Source organism: Hirundo rustica, chromosome 3 (assembly GCF_015227805.2).
Source record: "Hirundo rustica isolate bHirRus1 chromosome 3, bHirRus1.pri.v3, whole genome shotgun sequence".
In the NCBI taxonomy this organism is placed as follows: domain Eukaryota; kingdom Metazoa; phylum Chordata; class Aves; order Passeriformes; family Hirundinidae; genus Hirundo; species Hirundo rustica.
In genome coordinates this window covers 101353539-101377829 of record NC_053452.1, presented here as the reverse complement: position 1 = coordinate 101377829, position 24291 = coordinate 101353539, and the positions used below count along the sequence as shown (strand labels likewise).

The 24291-nt window shown below is 38.1% G+C and overlaps 1 protein-coding gene across 2 annotated transcripts in view; it reads left to right on the top strand.

The window, feature by feature from the left end:
* The window catches only part of MBOAT2 (membrane bound O-acyltransferase domain containing 2), a 92085-nt gene that overhangs the window by 9222 nt on the left and 58572 nt on the right, over nt 1–24291 (top strand). The window contains exons 2-3 of one of the 2 annotated variants that reach the window (XM_040058973.2): nt 8175–8320; nt 11794–11871. In XM_040058973.2, the coding sequence (XP_039914907.1) occupies nt 8175–8320; nt 11794–11871 (224 nt within the window). The remainder of the gene's footprint in view (nt 1–8174; nt 8321–11793; nt 11872–24291) is intronic. The other variant, XM_058419824.1, reaches the window with a different exon arrangement.

The following is a 24291-nucleotide window of genomic DNA, read 5'->3' as shown; positions in this document are numbered from 1 at the left end:
CATACAGTTTATCTTGGAGTAATTCTGAGTAATGATTAAGTAAGCCGTCTTTGAAAAAGCTTATTGGATTTGATGCTCATTTATTGCTCAAACCAGATTACTGTTGCCTATGTCATGTTGTTCATTATGTGCTGCACTCTCTGTAGCATACTTAAGTATTGCAAACCGAAAGTTAATACGGGAAATAGAAATATTATTAATACCCTATGTCACAACTGGATTTGGTATTTTGGACTGAAACCAGCTTGGAAAGAAGACATTTAGGATCTTATGTGTAAGTCCTTTCCACTGCCAAGGAATTAATGGGAAGATGAAGTGTATGTGTCCAATATTAAAGAGCATTTGCCAGTGATGTTGACTTAACACAAATGGAAGAAGCACTTTAAGGAAGTGGCTGCTATTAGAAGGCTGTGCTTGGAGTTTTCATCTGAAAAAGTGTCTCTTCACACTGGATACTTTATAAACACTCAACAATACAGTCTGCTACAAAGAACATTGTGCCTTAATACAAACATCTCCCATACTGGTATGATTTCAAAATAATCAGTGCTGCTTATTCTCCATTTCTTCATGTTTCACCCATGAAGCAAGGTTGAAATTTCACAGCAGGAGTGTTATTAGTTATATTTTTGTCATGTAAGGCACAGAGTATTAATTGAATAAAAAATGCATTTGAAGGCATTTTTGCAAGATTTATGATCTTTCCAGTTGAAAGAAGAATCTTGTTTCTTCCTATCATTCAGAGAAGAAAGGTTCTCTGAACTCCTCTTCCTGACATTTCCCAATAAACTGGAGAAAATTACCAAGCAGTTTGATTTTTGAGCCTTGTAATGGAATTGCTTTTTTCAGGTTTACTGTAGAAAATGTTATTTCCATTGGTGTTTTTTTTTCTTCCCCCCCCCCCCCCCCCCCCCCCCCCCCCCCCCCCCCTTTAATATTAGTGCAGCAGCTCTCAGGTGGTAGTTAGAAAATTGACATTGGTTTCAGATAATAGTAATTCTCACTCTTCAGGTCTTAGCTGTCTGGCATTAGGCAATTATTGGATAATTGTACAAGTTTTTTATATTTGATGAAGGTTAGAAATTGGATGGAAGAATATTCATTAATACTGCTGTCTGGTTGCTGTGGAGAAACATTAACTCCCCTGTATGTTATAACCGATTTTTCATGAACTCTTGTAGATGTTTTTCATTCCTAAACGCATTGTTTTGGTGGGAAAAGGCAATAGTTTTGACTTAACTTGGAGCAGGCACAAGAAAATGATATTTAAGAAACAAGCCACAACTGATGCTTCATTAATTGTGATAGGGTTTGGCAATTTTTGACAAGTATGCATCAACGAACCTGGTGCTTGAAGAGGTTTGTGTTTAAAACGCTACTGCTAAAGTGGACCTACGCATTTAGAAAAAGCATTAAAACCTCAGCTTTAAGGTATTTTTAAGGTGAATGTACATTATTCTGTCTTGAACTCCTAGCTCTTATGAGAACTCATTTCAAAGAGGTTTTGTAGTTCATATACTATTTTTTCCCCTGTTTTCTCTAGTAGCTGTAGGGCCATGGAAAAGAGCTAAAGGTCGGAGAAGAGGAATGCTGCTTAGTGCACCTTGCTCACTGGCCCTGTCAGATAAATGAGGATGCATAGGTCTTTCTTTTTCACAGGTCTTTCTTTTATGCTTTCATAGCATAACTTTCTCTCTGGGGTAGAAAGGAGAGCCAAAAATTACTATAGATAGGGAGACAGGTAATGCTGGTTTCTTGCACTTCAGGAAAACTGAATTCTGAGGGGGAATGGGAGTACTCCTAAATCTCTATCTGCAGAATTGCCATATCCACACGTTCTTGACTGTTGTCTGTGAAGCATCTTGCATCTTAAACTTGTTATTTTAGACTCTGCACATGATCAGGTAGGCTTTAGTGCTTCTCCTTATATCTGGGTTATCTTTTTTTCAAAGCCTAATTCATCACCAATAAGAACAGAAATGCTGCCTTTCTTTTTTTTTTTTCAAGAATAACTTTAAAAAACCCACAAAAACCCAGACAAAATTCCACAGAAAAACACAACCCCCCAAACAAAACAACCAAACAAACCCCTCCACATCGGCTTTAATTCATCCATAGTGTTATATTGAGGCCACAGGCATTCATTGCATTTTAGAGGTTTGAATACTTATTTTTCTTCTTATTTGAGAAAATTTGTTAAAAATGAGAAAATAAAGAAGCACCAAGACGAGGTAACTTCCAAAGAGTTTGTGTGATTGGCAGGAAGAGTAAAATGCAACACTCCTGAGTCATCTTTGGTGCTTTACCTGCTACACCACTGTTTCTCTTGTGGTGTACTTTGTTGGAAATGTTCTTTGGGTGTCTCTCCATTCCTTCCTCTAGCTGGAAAGCAAAACTTTGTGCCATTGTGTTGCTGCTTCTCAGTGAATTATTAGTAGGCTGTGTGGGCCTCTATGATTTACTTGTGCCATTCAGTTAGGAATTATCCGTATCAGTAAAATTCCCTCCCTTCTTTGGCTGCTTTTCTGCATGAGGCAAATGCCTTCTGTGCTGTGAAGTAGCAGGATTCTGGAGGTCTTGACTGCAGCAATTGCCTTTTGATATAAAGAAACCATAGCTGATATGAAGAGGAAGCTTAGCCTAAAATCTGAGCTAGTAGATAAAATTTGCATATATTAAAATTAGTTTTGTAGAAGAAATAAACTTTTCTTCTCTATTTCCTTTTAATGTGGACTTAAATTTCTTTAACAATTTATAAAAGATGCTGTGTCTGTGTTGTAGAGTTGGAAACTTCCAGCTGTTCAAATCCAGTGTTATGCTAGAATTTCCTCTTGATGATGAAAATCCTTGTGACAGTCAGCGACCTTTTTCTCTTTTTTTCTTTATGTTAAGGCTTGATTCCTTAAATACTTTTTCCTTAGCAATAACTTTGTTTTTACAAAAGATAGCATAAATTACATTTAATTCTTTTAAAATACTAAGATAAGTGTCTTTAAAAGTTATATACTTTCTACTGGCTTTTGCAGAGATCATGCGAATGGAGAATTTCTTATGTTGATAGCTTAATGCAGTTAATGATATAATGGCTTTGTATTTTGTGTAGCTACTCCAAATATTAAAACTGTGAATTTGTGTTCATGTTTTACTATTACATTTGGGATGAGTTGTGCCTAGAAACTGCAGTGCTTGTATGACTAGTTTTGAACCAAAATAGTGGATTTAATTTTGAAATTGCTAGGCTACACACAGCAGGGTCTGTAATAGCTTAGTATGTCTAACACACACATCATTCATTGCTGAATAACTGGTGGTGATGATTTACATTATAGTTGTATGGTTTTTATTCTTATGTTCACATAATGTTCCATTACACACTGCTCTCTGTAAGATTTTGAGGTGTTATTCTCATTGGCTGAGCTGTTGATAGCCTGTAGCTGAGGAGGAATAAAAAATTGCTTGTTTTCTTATACATGTGCTAAATTATAACTGCTCAGGGTGAAATTTGCTGTTCCATGGCAAGATATCCCCCCCACCCCAATGAAATGTCAGCTTTAAATAGATCTTGGTTAGTTTTGGGGGGGGGGCTTTGGGGTTTTCTTGTTTTTTAAAATTTCTCCTGTAAAATTGAAGCTGCTTATTGGAACAGGTTTTATGACCTCGTGGATGCACGTTACAATTTGGTTTGAAAGAATGCATCATGCAGCTTTAGGGAACATGTTGTCTTTGTTCTTTGTGGGTGTTCTGCTCACATCTGACCAACTCATGGTATTTAGCAAGTTGTATTTTGCCCATACTCACAATGTCATAAGAGCTTGACCTAAGTTTTCATAAGGTACACAAGTATACCGTTCCCAATTGTTGAAGTCTGTATATATAACTTTTGCCATCAAAATCATTGCTTGGTTGAGCGCCTGGTTTTCATGGAAGCTTCCGAGGTGATGTCCAGCTCTGTCCTTGTTCCTGTTCATTTGCTGTCTGTTCCTTTTGTCTCCTAGGCAGCCAGATAACTTTTGTCACCCTTTCAAGGCAAGCTGTGTATGTCAAGGCAAGTTCTTCCTCTATCTAGTGTGGATACCGTGAAGCTGTCTGTCAATTCCACGCTGGTCAGCATGGCTTAAGATGGGAGATGGAGTTAGGAAAAGGCTGAGTGTTAAATTTTGGCATTGTTTACTAAATCAAGTAGTGCAGGACAGGAAAAATGTTTCTGTGGGATGAAGTGGTTGGCATTGAAGTTCCAACATGGGTGCTGTAATCATTTTGGGAAATACTGCTTTTGCCTAGGTTAGTCCATGGGCTAAATGTTCACTCGCCTTTGGAGCAGATACTCCAGGTTTGTGTATCCAGACACCATTGCACAGCACTTGCCAAAGCACATGAAGTGCAGATAACTGGGAGGCTTCGGGAGCCCCTTCTGGTCTGAGCTAAAACTCTGTAGATGCACGTATTATCTCGCTGCTGGAGTTGGAAGTGCATGTGATGGAACTTGGGAGCCCACAGAGTCTGTTTCTCATTCTACTTCCTGTAGTATTGGCAAGGGATGAGACTTCTTTCCATTGGAAATGAGTACAAGTGGTAGAAATGAGCGCTGTGGGCTGAAAGCCACAGGTAATGGCAAACAGCTATGTTTTGATTTCTGTTGTAGAAATCCTGTGCTTTCTCTTAAAATGTAAGTAGTCAAGATCTTTACTGAGTGAATATGTAACCTGTGATAGCAGATGCTCTAAAGTCAGAATCAGTGTGAGATGAGGATTACCCCTGTGACTCTAACACTGCCCAGTAGTGCTCACAAACTCTTCCATATGAGCTGCTGTATTTGAATGCAAATCACGAATAAACCAGAGCTTTTTTGTGAGCTGGAGAAACAATAGGAAAAAAATGGATTGTAGACATGATTTTAAATTTTGCTTGCATTTTGAGATACTTTGGGCCTGATTTATATGCATGCTTGATAATCAGAATAGAAGCTGAATTTTTATTTTCAAAACACAGTTCCAGTTAAAGTTCTGTTAAAAGTACTGACTGAAAAACTAGGCACTGAGTGCCTGAAATTGAGCAACCAAAGTCAGTGGGCTTTCATTTTACCCTTTGGGCTTTCATAATTTTTGAGCTAGTCGTTCACCTTTAGAATAGGAATATTGATCTTATGAAATTATTGCAAAGTTTACATTTATTGTATGTAGTCTTACCCCGTTATGGACAGAGCTGCATAAAATGTAGGGTTTTTATATTCAGTGTAGCATGCAGATGGTAAGCATTTAATGGGTGACAGGATGAGGGCAAAACCTGGGCAATTGTCCATTTACTGCATGAATCAGAAATACTGCTGGGGAAAATAGAATGAAGCAGCAGAAAGAACATAGTCAGAAGTAGGTATGTATGTATAAAGGCTAAACTCAAGTTGCATGGCTTTCAAACCTTAACTGTTGCATAGCTTGATTTTACTGACGCCTATGTAAAGCCTTGGGAGCTTTACAAGTTCTGCAGAACTCTTGGTGCTTTGTAATCTGAATTTGGGTGCACTGAGACAAGGATAAGGATGGGATGGTAAGAGTAGAGAAGAAATGCAGGGTGGTGTGTGACCATTGTGGTGATGCCTTAGATTTCTAAGTATTGTGTGCGTACACTTTTTTGGGTAAGAGCACTTCAAAAATACCCACTGGCAGTTTTGGATTCATTTGTGAGGAAATGGAAAAGGTTTCTGCTGCTTGCGTCACTTGGATTTGTGTTTAAATAACTGACATAATAAATTCACATCCCTGGAAGTTGGCTTGTGGGGTTGATCTAAAGGTGTGTTAGCCTGCATTTTATCTCTGTTCTCAAAATATTCTTCTTGGGGAGGGTGTTCTGGGTTGGGTTTTTTTTTTTGGTGGGGGTTTGTTTGCTTGTTTTTTAGTTAATGGGATCCTGTTTTTTCAGATACAGATTTGATAATTTGAGTAAATAGCTAAACTAAAAGCAAGTGTCCGAGAAAGGGAGTGAAAAGGGGGTACCTATCTGCTGAATCTTTTTTCAGTTTTGCTTTTTGTGTTTTGTGTGAAGACTTTACACATTCCTAAACCTGCAGGCTCATCCTGAATTGTGAGATGGAAGGTTTGTTGTTTTGTTAGTGTCTGCTCCTATAGAGCTGATACAGATGAGAAATGCCACACTTATACCCTTTTCATGGTATTAGTAGGAGCCAGATGATGACTTTCCTTTTTCCCTGAGTCTTGCTAACTTGCTTTTAATGGTAATCTGAAAAAGAAGGAAACCGTGTGCTACCAGTTGGTAAATTATCCATATTGCAGTCAAAGCACTAATGTCTGGGCATTCAGTAAAACCAGCAATGCAAGTGTGTCCGTTTCAGGACAGGTAGTCATGCTCACTTCTTTCATGTCTCTTTACCTCAGCTTCACTGCATATCTGTGAATGTGCAACCTTCTCTGTCTCCCTTTCCCTTCTAGTCTGTCTAGAATGTGAATTCTCTGGATCAGAAACGTGGTTTGTGGGTTACATAGCATAATTTCTGTAAGAAATATTCATACAAATGTTGATGCTGAATTAATTAATTATTTTGTTATAATTTTTCTTTCTTGCTCTCTTTTCTAAAACTATCAGTTTGTTTCCCTTTCAGTGACTCACTTGAATGTTTTGTATGAAACTTTTCCAGTAAATCCATAGAATCATCTTGAGTAATAAACCTCGCTCTGTTTCATTTGCATCATTGCTTATAAAGGAGAGAAAACAGGTCAAGTTATGCCCTGAAAGAATATTTCCTCATTTATTTAGGATGTTTCAAATGCTGTTAAAAACATAATAGAAATGTGGGAGTAAGAGAATGGATGGAAAAGTGTACATGACTGTTTAGAGAATAGTTTAATTTAGGAAACTGCTCCTATTAAAAAGCACAGCCCTGCCTTCTGAGTCTCTTTCCCTGCTAGCGCTTAATGCTTTAACTTGGTGTTACAGGTTTTGGAGTGGTTCAGTTGTTACAAGAATGAGAGTTCTGTAGCTATTTTTTTAATTACCACTTTAAAAATGACCATGTTTGCATACTCTGGCCCTTACCTGTTGTGGCCTGAAACTTGGTTGAAAAATGATAAAGCAAATGGCAAAGCTGAATTACGGTACTGCAAGTGTGCACTCTGTTGCTGCACGCATCAGTATTAGGCTTGCTGTAAGGAACATAAAAATAGTGTTGTCATTGTACCCTGTGGTGTTAAGATTGTGTGTATTTCAGCTAAGTGCCATCAAACAGTCTAAAATGCTGCTGTGCAGAGGGCCAGTCAAGCAGGCAGGATGTGCAAGTTTCTTGTATTGAAATGCTTATGACCTGAAGCAGTGGTTCCCAAGCTGTTGCTTGTGATGACTTGGGATTCCCCTATTAGACATGGGAAATTACTAGGCAGTTTTCTATGCAAATGAAAAATAAAATCTATGAAGTGAGAAATGTTATTTTCTAAATAATGTAATTTATTCATTTTTTTGTAGCTTAAGCCACTTTTGGTAGTGGTTGCTGTATTTGAGGAATTTCTTTCTTTATTGTGCCCTTACTGTTAAATTTTTTTCAGGCCACAATCAGAACAATTCTTTTTACTCACTGATTTAGTTCTGTTAAATTCTGCTTTTGCTTTCATTACCCTAATGTCTTTAAATATTTAATATACAAGAAATTTTCTATCTTCTAGAATAAACTGCCTGAAGGGAGGAAGAATTTCTGAAACTATCCTACTTGAATGCACAAGAAGAAAATGCAGTGTTCAACCAAACTGTTTATCTGATTACGTAGCACTGTAGTGATCTGTCAGGGATTTTTGGAGCTGATACGTAGCTTCAAGTCCTGCTCACTTAAAAAAGCAAAACTGCAGCTCTGATTTTCACCTTACTGGGAGAGTGGAAGTGATTTAATGGTTGATCGAGTGGTTTGGTATTTAGAAAATCTACAGCAAAATACACAATTATCTTTTCTTGATTTATGCATGTATTGCCTCGTGTTCATTACATTTTCCTCTGAGCTGCTTGGGGGAGCACTGGTTTGTGCCTTAGCCAGGGAGGGATTCATGGGAAAAGCTGTTAGACATGCAAAGCTACAGGTTCTGCAAATTGCTAAAAAATGTGTGGATATTTCTGTTAATTTTTAATATACACGTATGTGAGATCTTCTTTCTTTCTTTTTTTTTTTTGTTTTTATGCAGGTCAACTTTGTAGTGTGCCAACTGTTTGCCTTGCTTGCAGCTGTTTGGTTTCGAACATACCTTCATTCAAGCAAAACCAGCCCATTTATAAGACATGTTGTTGCAACACTCTTGGGCCTTTATCTTGCACTTTTTTGTTTTGGATGGTAAGTTGCACTTAAATTCATTTTTCAGGAACTTTTAAATTTTTATTTATGTGTTATGAAGAACCTTAATATAATATAAGAACCTAATTCTGTGGGGTTTTTAGCTGCTGCAAATGTACAGAAATAAGATTAAATATTCTGATGTGATGCACAAATTTTGGAAGCTCATCTGTTTGTGGACTGGTAACTACCATACTGGCTGGCTATGATTTTGGGAAGATGAAGCAGGTGCTGCTTGTTTAACTGGTACAGCTTTTTTTTTCTGTAAACTTGCTGGAGAAGAATTCTCTTGAGGCACAGCACAGATGTGGAGACTCAGATAATTCCCCATAAATACTCATGGCATGAGATAACTCAGTGTCTTTTTCTGAATATTGAATATAATGTGACTTCTTTTTGGAAGAATTGCTGGAATTACAATACACATATTGTAAAATACACATAATGATACTCCTAGTAGTGTAAAACACCTGGAAAGGAGCTGACTTTGACTTCATACTGTTTCTTGGTTTTGTTTTTTTCTTTAATGATTTGGAGGGAAGATATGAATGTTTTTCAAACATGTATTTTTGTATGACTGCTGTTTGCGTATCTTGATCTTTTCGCCGTGTAGCAAGACAGAATGTTAGCAATATTAGAAATGGGTATGCATTTAGTTTGGTATATATATTTTTTTTCCTTCAAAAAATAGCTTACTAAATGGCTCCTATCTTCCCAGGATGGCTTAAGTGCCAGTTTGATTTTATTGCATTGTAAACAAGGTGCTTACTTAGCTTTAAGTATATAAAAGACTTATTTATGCTGACTATTATAGCATATGGCTGAACTAGGGGGAGTTAATCAAGCTGTTGTGCAGGTGGGAAGATGCACACAGGGTGTGTGTGTGCATCTGTCTCTGCATATGCAGGCTGTGTTGGCCTCTGTGTTGGCATGTTGCAAAGATCTCCCAACATTAATTCATGTATATTGTTTTTTAAATTTCAGGAAAATAAATCACTAGCCTTTATTCTTTAGATTTACATGGATAATTTACTTTTATATAAAACTCTACTACTCCAGTCTATTTCTTAAACATGTTGCCATGGTATTTTGCTTTGAGAGAATGATCTGCTCTCAGACTTCCAGTCTTAGCACCACAGATACAGAGGATGATATGGGAGATAGTAGCTACTATGTGAGAACTTTTTTGAGAGCTGTGTAAGCTCAGAAGCAAAAAACATTAATTGTAACTTGTAGTTAGAAGAGGTTACTAATATATTCATATACGAATTTTGGGTATGGGAGATTTTGGAAAGAAACAACCTCTACTCCCAACAGACATAAACAAAAATTTGTAGAAACTTCTCCCTGGAAAAAAAATGATAGATGTCTACTGCCTTAGTAGAAATCCACATTACTCTAATTTGCTTTGGATCATACTTGAATCTATTATATTTGCAATTAATTTCTATTTTGAAGTTATGGAACTAAAAACGATTTTAAAATGATGAAAACATAATTTGAGATGTTGAAAGTACACATTCTTTAAGAAATTGGTACTTCTGTTACATTTCTGCCAATGCTTTTTCCTTTTGGTTAAGTACGTACTATACAAGCAGGTTTTTTGAGAGTTTTGGTTTTTTGGTTCCTCCCCTCAGGGAATCAAGTATGCATAAGGTTACAAGCCCCTGAAACAACTTCAGTGACTCTTGGATCCTGCTATAACATATCTTATAAATATATGCAACAAGAAGGAAACTGTTACTGTTTTGTTATATAGTGTTACCAGTAAATGTAGTAACCCCTAGATGAGATCATGCAAACTTAAATGTGGAAAGTAGTTTGAAATCTGCACCCTTTTAAGGGCATTTAGTAGTAGTTTTGTTGTCATCTTCAATCTCGAGTGTGTTGGTTTTCAGTCACTTTTGTAATACTTGCGATGGTGGTAGAGGAAAGGAAGAGAAGCAAAAATTCCCTTGGCCTAGTAGTAAATAGCATTAAAGGCCCAGGATATGTACCCTTTGTATGTAGTTAAAAATTACTGTTCCACGTGGTATTTCAATATATCTCTTTGAATGTTTGAATCAAAGGTCAATCATTTTGCTATTGTTAACACCTCTGAAAGAAAAATCCTTTCCGTGACTGTAATTCTGGTTTGGTACTCCATGTCAATCCACACTCTTTTTGGCTTTGATATTTAGTATCCTTTCTCTGTATAAGAAGCAAACCTCTTAAGTTTTTGTCATTTCACTAACGCCTGTCTTAGCTACACAATGTTGTTAATTCTTGGCTGATTAAAAAAAGCAAGTAAATACTTTTTCAATTGATAATTACTATATTGAAATGCCCATTTGAATTTTAGGCAGTACTAGTCTAAATGAGACTAACTAGAAGTGAAGCATGGGAGCCTGTACAGATTGGATCTTCTGTAAAAAGTAAAGATTTTTCAAGGTTAACTCATGTCCAAGTGACTTATTTTGCCTCAGTTCATCATGTGTAGGATGAAGGATTTTTAATTGGCTAGAACTGGTTTTCTTGTTGAAGGTCTTTGAAGTAATTTCCTTTTGAGTAGAGGAGGAATGAAGTTAGGAAATTGTTGGTGATAAGCTGAAAGAAAACAGCATTGCTGTAGCAAAATAATAGCTGCTTTTTCTGGGGAAAAACATTTCCCAGATCAGATGAGTTGTGTCACTTGAGCATATGTTAGTTTGCTACTGAGGCACTTAAGGTACCAGAAACAACAACAACAGAAAAATCAAATTACTAAAGATCACCTCTTCCCCCCATTCATTGGCACTGCTTTGATACCGGTGCTCTACAGCAGACCAAAGCAAACCTCCAAAACAATGGCGTTGGGATAGCTGTGGTAAACAAACAAGAAGAGCTTAGACCACCTCTGAAATCAATCTGTGGCTTCTTGGTGTGTAGGGCTTTTTTTTCTTGGGGTTTTGTTTTGGTGACCATCACCACCATCCATTTTAAAAGTTACTGGCAACCTAGGACAAAGAGCCTGGCTGGACACTGTCACTTGTTTCTTTGAGTGGGAAATCTTACAATATTGTGGGTACTAAGAAATTGTTGGCCTTATCTGAAATATCTATTGCTGTAAATGGGTAGAAAGGTGAGTATGGAAATTAAACCACAAAGCTTTCATGTTGTTTAAGTTATTTACTTGGGAAACAATGCCAAATGGAAGTATTATAAGACATATTCTTTGTATTTTAAGAGTTAGTAACATTTGCAATATCCTTGGTTGAGCTGAAGCATTCTACTAGGTATCTAGTTTTTGTTCATTACTCCTCTCTGTGCTATGCTAAAGGGAGAAGTTCTCAGCAGAAGGAAGAGTAGCAAAAAACCTGAATTGAATAGGGGGGTGGTGTTCTTTGGGAGCAGACATGGCTTTAAACTTTGAATGCCTTTAATTTACAATAAATGCATGCAGTTGATTGTCATTAAAGAAAATGCTATGAGGGTTTACTTTTTTTTCCCCCTAGGTATGCCTTACATTTTGTTATACAAAGTGGAATTTCCTACTATATCATGATCATAATAGGAGTGAAAAATATGCACAAGTAAGTTTCCATTCTAAAACTTATTTTCTTTTGTTTTTACAAGAATGCTACTATTGAGTTGCTTTGGTTTTGGTTGTTTTTTGTAACGGTGCATATATACCATAATTCTAGTTGTATGATAACATTTCAGTATTTGAATTCTCTAACTGTGATTTTGTTTTCAGGAGAGAGGATGGTTTATTTGAGAGTTTTTGCCAGCTTTCTGAAATATCTAAAGGTCATTAAAATAATACCCCACTGAGACATCTCTTGTGTTCTACATATTCTTATTTTTTCATCATTAATCCTTAATCCTGAGTATTTCTGGGTGTTTACAAAAGACATGTAATTTGAAAACAGCCAATGCTAGTTGATTGAAGATGATAGAAGGAAGATGTCTGAATGGAACACAATTTGTGTGAGAAATTTCTCTAGGTACTAAGTGTTTATAATTTGTTTTTTTTTTAACGTTGTATGAATGGTAAGACAGTATGAATACTGTCATAGGTTAAGAATACATTTATAAAACACATACACCATTATTTTAAGTTTGAATGCTTGATTACATTAGCAGTAACGCTTGTTTTTCTTTTTCCATCATTCTTAAAAACAGGGAAGACATTTGTTTTATTACTGTGTGCATATGTTTTACTATTTCACTAGCCTAGAGATCAGAAACAAATTAGGTTCCCACTATGTTAATTCCTGCATAAATGCTTAGTAAAATGGCAAATCCTTGCTTGAATAGGTTCCTGAAGTATGTGAGGCTGGTAGAAAAGATGCTGGTAGAAGAAACAAAGAGGAAAATTGCTTTATGCAGAAAGCACAAAGCCAGGGCAGCCTTAGTTTGTGATTCTCCAACCTGTTAGAATGTTCTGCTGAACTGTACTGTGACAGTGAGTGTAATTTTATCTTATTTGAAATAGCCCATATTAGGCTCTTATCTTCAGGATTTTCTTCAAAACCTCATGTATTCAAACTACTGTGGATGTGAAAGAACGTCATTTGGTTGGATAGCTGGTTTATAGACACATTTCTTTGATTACAGTCTGTTGTAAAGCAACTTGTTCATGTAAATTTCTCTTTAGACATTCAACAATGTAAGCTAGAACTTATGTTAATTAATATTCTAAAAGAAATTTTAAATGTGGCTAAAAGCAACAAAGGGAGGTACCAGTCAGGAACACTTTGGTCTTTATCGTAACAAGTTATGTAGGTTTCTCGAAAATGGAAATCCAGCAGTGGTTTACATTCCTGATAGCGTGAGACAGGTAGGCAGATTTCCTGCACTGGGGCAAGGCAACACTAATTCCTGATCCTCCTAATTCATACCAGCTGGTTTAACTGCATGGCCTGACCTACTGAGATGTTGGTGTGTTATACACAGCTATTACTGTGCATCTGGGAGGGGAAACCTAGATTTACTACAGTGCTCATGTTGCTTTTTGAATGAATTAATCTGCTGTTAGATAAAACTAAAAAAACTCTTATTTCAGTGGAAGAAAAAAACATTAACAGTCATTTGTTGCTTTAAATTGTGAACAATATGTGGCTGCTGTATGGGAAGCTCCAGGAGCCACTTCTAGTAGGTGATACAGATAAGACTAAAATGTTTGCTCCCTCCACTGCTGGAGCATCCCAGAAGCAATGATGCCTCTACCTTTAACTAAGGAATGCACCAGGAACGACTTAATTTTCTGTCAGGAAAGTGCCACTTACAGCTTTCTGTTTGGCAGTCTGAATAGAAACTAATGTGAATTACTCCCCTCCGCACCTAAATGTCTTCAGGCTCTGAATGTGTCTCTTGGAGCCCAGGTGAGATTGAAGGTTAAGTGCTGTACAGTAGAATGCCGCTGGTACCAGCTGGCCTCAGGACTGGAGAATGTCAATGTTTTAGTGGGGATGTGTATATGTACAACTAATCACAGTGCTTGTATGTACCTGCATAGCCCCAGGTTTGGGATTTACTTGCTGTATTGTAGAGGGACCCACTGGCTGGCAATCCTAGTTAGAGGTTACCTGCATTGTTCCATGGGCATCTTGCCCTTGGAGTCAAACTTCAAATACCGATATGTGATGTAAATATGGATTTAAGTGGATTTTGTAGTGGAAAAGCACTTGTGTATTGTATAAAATATTTTTGTCTATTATTTTAAATTACTCACTGACCTAAGTTACCTTGTTTTCCCTGCCCTGCTGGCTGTCCTGTAGCTTTCATGAGTGTACAGATAGGAAAAACATTATTCCTTTCCTTCCTGTTTTCCCTACCTGCTAATAAAGCTCCTCAGTCTCTCCAGCCTCTCTAAAAATTGCTTAAACAAGTGAGAGACAGCTAAGTTTTTTAAGATGCTATCAATTCAGTTGCTGTGCACTGATTATACAGGTTTCCTTACCCTCTGAAACAAGAAGAGGTTTTTGATAAACTTTTGCATCCTCCAAAGCACTTTTACCTTTCCTGATAGCTGTTACGTCTGCTGTTCTGTTGTTCTGTTTTGTTTTGGTAGACATACAGTTCTTTGTACTGTTCCCATGCCCATGTATGTGAACTGTTTGAACATGGTAATATAAAAAGAGATTTGAATTTGAGTAAACAAACTTTGGTTGTAACTGCTCTGGTATCTGTGGAGGTGCTTTCTGGTCATACCTTTCCTTGGGATTTAGGAATGTCAGTCCTCAATAAGTTCCCTTATGCTCCAAGCTGGAGCTGGGACTGAGGGGAAGTTCTTTGCCTTCACTTCTTACTGTGGGGTAGAAAATCAATGGGAGATGTGGCAAAGGAGGTGTGGAGGGGATTTGATGGTTTTATCTTAAAAATCTCAAATTACAGCCAAATAAGTCTTGATCATCTGACTAAACTAATTCCCTTGGCATGTTAATTGTGGCACTTAATTTGTCAGTCAGGTGTTTAATAGTGCTGAATGTCATGATTTCTCTGATGCTTACCTGGAAATCTGACTTGTATTCTGAAGATTGTGAATGGAAACACTGACTAGCACCAGACAGTGATTCTCTGTGTGCTGGAGATTTGATGATTACAAAAATGACCATGTAAATGGATGTCTCTCTTGAATTACTTGAGAAGTAAGCACTTGTTGAAGTTAACAGCTGTAAAGAAATTTCTTAGTAATCCTTGTGAATTTCTTCTAAAAGTATTTGCTCTAAGTAGCTATTACAAGTTCATCTACTTTGATAACTTCCTGTAACACTCCTGGCTGAGCCTGAATAGAACTCAATGCATGATGTGAAACAATGAATGTATAAGTTGAAAAATAACTTCATATATTATCTGTCCTAAAACTGGAATGTTTGAGTGGAAAGGCCTTTAACAAGCATGTATTTTGTAATTACAGGAATGGAGTGAAAAGAGAACTACAGTTTTCTTACTGGTAGTGCCTACCAGTTTTTACTGTACTTTTAAAGAAAGATTATATACATTTATTTAATCTTGGGGGGGGGAGGATGTTGTCTGTATAGAGGTATAGGGAGAAAGAAGAGTAGGAGTTATCTAGTGTCTGCAGATTGGTAAAGGTTGATACTGAAGTGGAGAGGCTGAAAAAGATAATGCATGGGCTTTTTTAAAGTGTTGTAGCCTTCTCAGTTGGTTTGGTACAAAAAAGGCACATGGTGCCTTAATGTAACTAGAAAAAAATCTGATTATATACTTAATATTTCCAGAGAGAAGAGTCTAAATCATTCTTTCTCTTAAATCCCCACCTCCCTTTAAAAATTTCATTTTACGCTTGATTGCTGATGTTACTCAAAAGAACAGAGTTCTCAGAATAACAGTTTTTAGATAACGCTATTAGCATATAAAGCCTCTTTTATCACACTTGAAAATTAGGGTGAAAAAACCTTGGACTTCCTTTTGTAGGAAGTAGCTGTACTTTCTTGAGTATGAATTTTTACCAGATGGAGGGTTCTCTTAGTTCTTACACTGCGTATTTGGTTTCTGTAAGCACGTAGAGGACAACCCTATCTTGGAAGGAAGCAGTAGTATGAAATTGCTTGGGTGTGTTAGAAATCTGTTGGGATGGAGTAGCTTTTTGGCTTGCATATAGATGATTTTTTTTCTTATTTTTTTAATCTTTGTGCTTAAAGTGAAGCTGAGCACAGTCAATCAAAAAGTTGGTAGCATAAAGTCATATTTTAGGGCTCTGTATTTGTTTGGTAATCTCTGTAGCATCTATACAAATACTTCTTCAAGGCACATTACTCTGTCTGTCATGCTGCCAAGCAGCTTGCTGCTAGCAAATGAGCTCTGAGTCATGGTATCATTGCTGCATGGTTTATTACCTCAACAAACTATTGATGTCAAATAAATCAGACTCCCTACAAAATGAAGTGGCAGAATAAATTGTACCTAGAAGAGTTCAGTGAAAGCTATGTTCTTCAGCTCCTGGCAAACACAGCCACTAATAAGAGTTGATTAAAAATTCTGGTTGTGTGGCTTTGACTGAATCGAGCCAGTGGTGTTTGGGTTAGAGAGATTATGTGCAAGGATACCATGTATTACAGTAAATTTTCTTCTCTAAGAGCGTAATTGTCCATTTTTTTTATTCTTCGGTGAAATCTCTTGTATTTGAGACAAAATTTCACTTGACTAATTACAACAAGCTCAGGAAACAATACATTGTTCTTAATGAAACTGCTGGCTATAAATTAGGCAAGTCAGTTTTGCCTGCAGAACTGCAAGTGATGATGTATGAAGTGTCTGGCTTGGAGATAAAAGATCATGACCCTTGATATCAATGTGCTGAAAACCATCAAAATTCTGTTTGTGGGGGTTTTTTTCCCCTCTAAGGGAGGGTGGATGTAAATAAAAAGCATTGTGATTTAAAAAATACTAGCATCTTAATTTTAATATCCAGTGTCTCATTTATGTTAACATTAAAGATGTTAAATTTCCTATAGCTTCTAAAGCTGATCAGTTTTGCAGATCAAATGTGTTTACTGGAAGTTAAAGACAAGATCACAGAATCATAGAATAGCTGTGGAGGGAAGTGTTTCTGATTCCCACCCAGCCTGTTCAAAGCAGGATCAGCTAGAGCAGGTTGCTATGTGAAACCCAAGTCTTCCTTAGTACTGTCATGATCCTGAATAGTTCTAGTTGTCATAAGCATGCTAGCCATTTCCTTTTGGTGTCTTGCTTCAATGTCTATTATAACTAAAAATTTATTTGAGATTACTTCATATAGCTTAGTTTTCTCATCTGATCTGAGCTTGCACAAAATCTTTTTATGCTTTAATTTTCCCTCACCCAATAATTGTCCAGATTTGCTGTTAACTTAAATTGATCAGACTAATTTCAATTTAAAGTAAAATAAACCAGCTATACTTGAGACAGTTAATTTCTATACTTGGGACAGTTAATTTGATAGGAGGAGACCATGTTAGGCAACAACTAGTAGCATGCCTGTCTTTCCTTTTATATGAGGTAGCATCAATAATAAAAAGAGGGGTGAAATGAAGACTATGCCAAGAAAAAGTACAGAAATCTTGTGTCCTTAAGTTAGTAGAAACAGGTGGAAGCCAAGCTGAGTAATGAAGAAATGTCAGAGGGAGTATTTGACACTGCAAGTTGGTTTTACTTTGAATTAACTTTTCAGTTACATTTGAAGACAAATGGTCTTTCGGTTTTGAAACAAGAAATCCCTTCTTTTCTTCTTGACAAAGATGGTGAAGGATCTTGAGGAGAAGCTGTATGAGGAGTGCCTGAGGTTACTTGGTCAGTTCAGCCTGGAGGAGATTGAGGGGAGACCTCACTGCAGTTACAACTTCCTCGTGAGAGGAAACACCAATCTCTTCTCTGTGGTGACCAGTGATAGGACCTGAGAGAATGGCCTGTCGTTGTGTCAAGGCAGGTTTAGGTTGGATTTTAGAATAAAGGTTCTTCACCCAGAGGGTGTTTGGGCACTGAACAGGTTCCCCAGGTCAGTGGTCACAGCACCAGCCTGACAGAGCTCGGGAAACGTTTGGACAGCACTCTCAGGCACAGGGAATGGTGCTGTGCAGGGACTGGAGTTAGACTCTGATTCTTGCAGATCCCTTTCAACTCACCATATTCTGTGATGCTGTGGGAAGGTATGCAGTTGATTTACTTGTGCTCTCTTTGTTATGGACAAATTGGATTTCTTGCACATAGCCGTCCTGAAAGCAATTTCCTTATGTATTGGTTGGCATAGTATTTAGTTGAGAAGCTCAATGTTTTAGAACAGTAAATTTCAAACTCTCTGTTTAAAAGTTGCATTGATTTACGTTGGAAGATAAGTGGGAAAATAGAAGATAGAAATCACAGCATGGTTTAAATTTACTGTAGAATTTACAGTACCTATCTTAAATCTGAACTTTTGGTGTTCTATTTTTTGGGAAATTTTAGGTCTGTGATACTTTAAGAAGTTTGTGTGTTTCCATCTGGTAAAAAGATGCAAGTACCTTAGACAATGTAGCATGGAGTTGATCTTCAGAAGCGGATAATACTGAAATAAAAAATACTTAGTATAGCCAAGTGCTAAGCAGTTCTTGCAGTCATTACTCATCACAGGCACAACAGGAACTGTGAAGTCAGTAGGCTTGCAAAAGGAAGCTCTGGGTAATTTGGTGTATGATTACTTAAAGAGTGAATAATCTGTTTTATTAATAGATCGTACCACATGGAAATGCACAATGCATACAAGTAATGCACCATTTTAAACAAGAGTCACATGGGTAGCTTTCTTTTCCTTGGTATTCTGCTCTTTCTAGGAGAGTCTGTTTTAAATCCTGTATCCTGGAAGCTCTTTAAGTGTCAGGCTTTTCAGCTTGTTGGGGTTTTTCTCTTTTGCTTCCCTCCACCATAGCGTCCATTTGTGATACCATATTTAATATATGCTGTGTCATCATCCATGTGCCTAATCACTGTCTTCTGGCTTTGATACTGAGTGCTGTTTTTAGGGGTAGGTATTACTGTTTCTGTAAAAAGCATTTTTGTCTTCAAATAATCTTAATCTCTTGAATGCTTTAGGATATCTTGTGAGGTATAAATGAGGTGGTATGCATACAGTAAGATTAAATAGTAAGATTTTACCATTTCTCTACATAAGGTGTACAGATGTCACTAAAACCAGGTAAATGTGTTATAACAAAAGAAAAACCTATAAAACCGTCTATTTTTTTCCCCCTACAAGATGGAAGGAGGTCTTATTGATCAGCAGTATCCACTTGTCTCCAGCTGTAGTGAAACAAGAGTTCAGGTTCCTCTGGATCTCTCTCTTCATGACCATGGTGCTCTGAAAAGCTGGCTGGCACATGCTGTAGGTACATTCTTCTGCAGAGGGAGGATCTTCATATAACACTGGTGTCTTGGTGGTGTTGGTTTTCAGTTGTCCGGACTCCCGTAGGTTTACTAAAGGTTGTCTTCAGAAATTTGTGTAAGCAGTGTGATTGTGATTACTTAAAAGTTGTCCCCGCAGTAAGTTCTTACCATTTTATGTGATAACAAAATTAAAATTTGATGTATGTTGCCTTGATGTAGTATATTCTGTTACTGTACCTGAGGTACCTTTCCAGATTGGTGTGAAGGCCTTACTACCTACTACCAGCTTCTGTCAGAGCTGCAGTCAGAAGCCAATGGCTTCATCAATCCTAGCTGCTGGAGAGCAGAATAACAGCTTTTGCTGTGTTTTATATAAATGTCTGAAGTGTTAACATCTGTGTCCAGATACCTTATCTTCACACTGAAAAAGCTAAGGTTTTCGGATGTGAGAACAAAACTTGATTCATGAGTGCTTCTGAAGAGTGTCAGCATAAAGCTTTATTCTGATGTTGGTTTGATGTAAAGTTATGTGGCTTTGGAGGCTGTAGTTTCTCAGGCGTTTTTCCATACTACCTGTTTGAGCAATTAGTATGTGATACAATCTGTGTAAATAGAAGGGTCTAAATAAAGGAGCCTGCGACATCTACAAGCAGAATGTTTGCTTTGTTGTGCCAGCTATGTTTTGCTATTCATATGACTACTCAGTGCATTTTTCAAAGATCCTGAAGAAGTATTCCCTTTGCAGTGCAGAAGTGCAATTATCTCAGGCATATGAGATGATTTCTGCTCTTAAACATCATCCTCTTATGAATGAGAGTTGAAATAGAGGGTACAACATAAATTCCAACACACAAATGTCAGTTGCAGTCCCTGTCCAGTTCTTATGGTAGAAGAAATCCTTTTGCTGGAAGTAGTAAATTCCATATATTTTAGCAGCTAATAATAATGGAATTAGGTAAGTGATGCTTTCTGAAATTAGTAAAATGGGCAATGGTAGAAGCAATGCCAGTGTTTGCTAATGCATCACCACTTTGTGTTTATGAGCAGAATCAATGAAGAAATAAAATCATCCTTAATCTTTTAAATCATCTGCTGTAGGTGTTAGCTGATGTAAGAATATCCACTATGCAGTATAATTCCTGTAATCTTACTCTTCAGGTCAGCACTGAGAGGCATTTGTTTAAATTATATTATCAGGATGGTCATGACCTGCTGTGTACTCATTTTGAAATGAAGCCATTATTTGTCCACAGCGGATTTCTCCTGTGTTTCATGATCACATATTGGATTTTCTTTCCTTACTCTCTCATAGCGTGAAAATGTGATTAATCAGAAAAAGGCTTATGTTTCTTAATTGTGCTTTTTTTCCATCTTCTGCAAACAGATAGGGACATGGTGACACTGTCTGGTTTGTTCTGGATACACTGCCTTAGTTTTCATGCCACAGGGCATGAACAGTGATGACATATGTTTGAAATGGCATTTGGTCAACTCTCTGAGCAGATACCTGAGCAATCCGTATTAGGTCACTTTCCTTTCCTCTCCTTGGCTGTGAAAATTCTTGCTCTATTCCTGTCTGCCTCTGTGTGTTAAGAACTGTAATAGGTAATGATTAACAGGTAACTCATGCAAACTGTGGTTCATTATGCAGTTGGGAGAAGATGGAGTGGGAAAGAGGAGACCAAATAACCCAAACAGATTGTACCAATTCACTGGTACTTGAATTATAGACTTTGTGCATTTATGGTTGTCCTGACCTGTTCTCTTATACTTGAGTAATCAGACATTGTCATTGGGTAACTTCAGCAGACAATCCTTCAGCTATCATTGTGCTCAGTTAAAGATTCTCTGTTAAAGGGAATCTTTTGCAAATGGGAATATTGATTCATTTTGCCAGAGAAGTTCAGAATACCCTATCTCTGAGAGCCTGAGGGATTCCAGAATAGGACTCCTGCTCGATGGTTGCTGGATGCTTTAGATGCCAAGAGATCTCAGGAGATGGACAGAGAAAATGGATGGTAGCCTCAGTTCAACCAGACAGTTCTCATTAAAAGCTCAGCAGTTAGCCTTCTCCTGCGGCAACTAATTGCTTGGTCTGCTCTCTCAGCATCTTATTTTTTAGTGGCAAAGTTCTGAGCTTGGGTTTCTGGGGCTGACTCATATAGGAGCAGGTCCTGGTCTTCGGATGTGCATTTTCTGAGGTCATCTCTTGTATTAATTGTAACAGACTGAAAAGTTTTTGCAGGATTTGAGATTGGTTGAAGTCGGAAGGAATCTCCCAGAGATCATCCTCCTGTTCAAGCAGGGCAACCTAGACCCAGTTGTCCAAAATTATGTACAGATGGCTTTTGAATATCTAAGGAGTTCACAGTGCCCCAGGGAACTTCTGCCAGTGTTTCCTCCTGTTTGGAGAGCACCTTCTGTGTTTGTGCATATTGCCTCTGGGCACACTCCTGTCACTGCTGTCACTGAGCACCATGGAAAAGAGCCTGGCTCCATTCTCTATGCAGCCTCCCTCCAGGTGTTTACACACATTGGTGAGATCTCCTTGAGTCTCTCCAGGCTGAACACTCCCAGCTCTCTCAGCCTTCCCATATAAGAAGAATGTTCCAGTCCTTATCTCAGTGGCCCTTTATTAGGTTCTCTCCAGTATGTCCATGCCTCCCTTGTACTGGAAAACACAGCACCATACCCAGCATTCCTCGTGGCCTCACCCAGTGCCCAACAGAGAAGATGGGTCGCCACCCTTGACCTGCTGGCAATGCTTTGCCTAATGCAGCCTGGAATGCCATTAGTCTTTGTGGCCAGAGCATGCAGCTGGCTGCTCTGAGATAGGCTGTTTTTGAAGTACAAGGAACATTTCTTCTGGAAATCAAATGCAAGGGTGTTTTTTTTTTTAAGAAAAGCTATTTAGGTACTGAAGTCTACCAGCTTCAAAAAATCCCAATTTGCTTTTGTAAGTGTTTCTCGTCATGTTATTTATTTGCCATAAAAGAATGGTTTATTTTAGTTTATTTGATTTTTGCTTTTAACATTTTAGTTATAAAGCAGTATCTGAAGACATTTGCAGATTTCCAAAAATCAGGTCTCTGTTTTAGTATTAATGGGGTTAAAGAGTTGTGGTCAGTGGCTCAATGTCCTAGTGGAGACCTGTGATGTGTGGTGTCACTCAGAGGTCTGTACTGGGACCAGTGCTGAGGGATTGAGTGCACGCTCAGCAAGCTTGCCAATGACATGAAACTGGTGTAACCAACACTGCTGCAGGGAAGGGCTGCAGTCCAGAGGGACCTGGACAGGCTTGAGATATGGGCCTCTGCAAACCTCATGAGGTTCAACAAGGACAAATGCAAGGCGGTGCACCTGGGTGGTGGCAATCCCAAGCAAGTATAGGCTGGATGGAGAGCGGATTGAGAGTAGCCCCTTGAGGAGGATTCAGGTGTTGTGTGGTGAGATGCTCAGCATGAGCTGGCAATGTGCACTTTCAGCCCAGAAAGCCAATTGTATCCTGTCCTGCATCACAAGAGGCATGGCCAGCAGGTTGAGGAGCTGATTCTGCTCCTGTGGGACCCTAGCTGGAGTGCTGAGTTAGATCTGGGCCCCCCAACATAAGAATATCAGACTGTTGGAGCAAGTCCAGAGGAGGATAGTGGAGATGACCTAGAGGGCTGGAGGACTTCTCCTGTGAAGACAGGCTGAGAGAGATGAAGCTGTTCAGCCTGGAAAAGGGAAGGCTTCAGAGAGATAGAGCACCTTCCAGTACCTAAAGGGGGCCAGTAAAAGAGCAGGAGAGAAACTGTTCACAAGAGCATGTAATGGCAGGACAAGAAGGAATGGCTTTAAACTGAAAGAGCGGAGGTTTAGATTAGATATAAGAAAGAAATATTTCCCTGTAAGGGTGATGAGATCCTGGGACCAGAGAAGTTGTGGATGCCCCATCCCCAAAAGTGTTCAAGTCCAGGCTGGATGGAGCCCTGAGCAGCCTAGTCTAGTGAAAAGTACCCATGGAAAGGGAGGTTGGAACTGGATGATCCTTATGGTGCCTTCTAATCCAAGCCATTCTGTCACCCTATGAATTGTTCTTCCACAGTTCAGTCCCTTTTTGGTTCCTTTTGATTCTTAAAAATGGAGGAGCACAATGAGATGTATGTGACTGGTTTAATATTTTTTTTCAATCCCTTAATGAATAGAAGTTAATGCTGTGCTTGTGCATTTGAAATTGGCTGGATGGTTCAATCAGCTTGGGCATAAATTTGACTTTTAAGATAATTTTCTTTGCATGTCATGAAGATTGGAAGCCGTGTGAAGAGGGTAGTGTAATTTTAAATCTGTGGTGTTTTCAAAGCTTTCACCCCTCTCTTATGGACTTAGTGTCCTGCAGACCAAACTTTGCCATTCTTTTGTACACTCAGGATTCCCATTTGGTAGCTGGACCTTGCATTTCCATTCTGAGTACCTGCTAATGGTTACGTCCTTGTGAACTGGTGCAACTCCTCGCTCTTTTCCTTCTGCCTGCCTCTCTTGCCTCTATGGAGAAACTGTGTGATGCCATGACCTTTTGTGTGTGAACTACCATACCTTTCTGTGCTTTTCAGTTTAAAGGGTTTGTTCATTTTTATTTTTTTTTTTTTTTTTTAAATTTGAGCTGGTGATATTTATCTGGCTGTTTTTGTACTGCATGCTCTTGTGTTTTTCTGTATCTGCTCAAGTCTGGGCAGAGGACGGCCTTTTCAGCTTCAGATAGGAAAGAATTTTCTGTATGTCTCTTCCAGGATTCTGTGTGGGATGATATTAATTAGAAAGCCTGCTACTTCCAAATTATTTTAATGCTCCTGTTCTTTTCCAAGGGATTAACTACTCTCTCAAATACAGGATGCTGTCACAGCATCTATCAGAATCTCATTTCCTTTAGGGAATCTTTTAAAAAGATCATTTTGAGATAATCTTTCTTGCTAGGCTTTCTTGACTGTTAAAAAACCACAAACAACCAACCAAAACCAAATGAAAAACAAACTCCAACCAAAAAGCCTCACCCTAGAACTAAGCCCCAAACTTCCCCAAACAAACAACAACAAATTGGACATTCATAGTCTGATATAGTTCAGTATTCCAAATTGTAAGAAGAGGGAAGGACAGCATGAAAAACAAGTTGG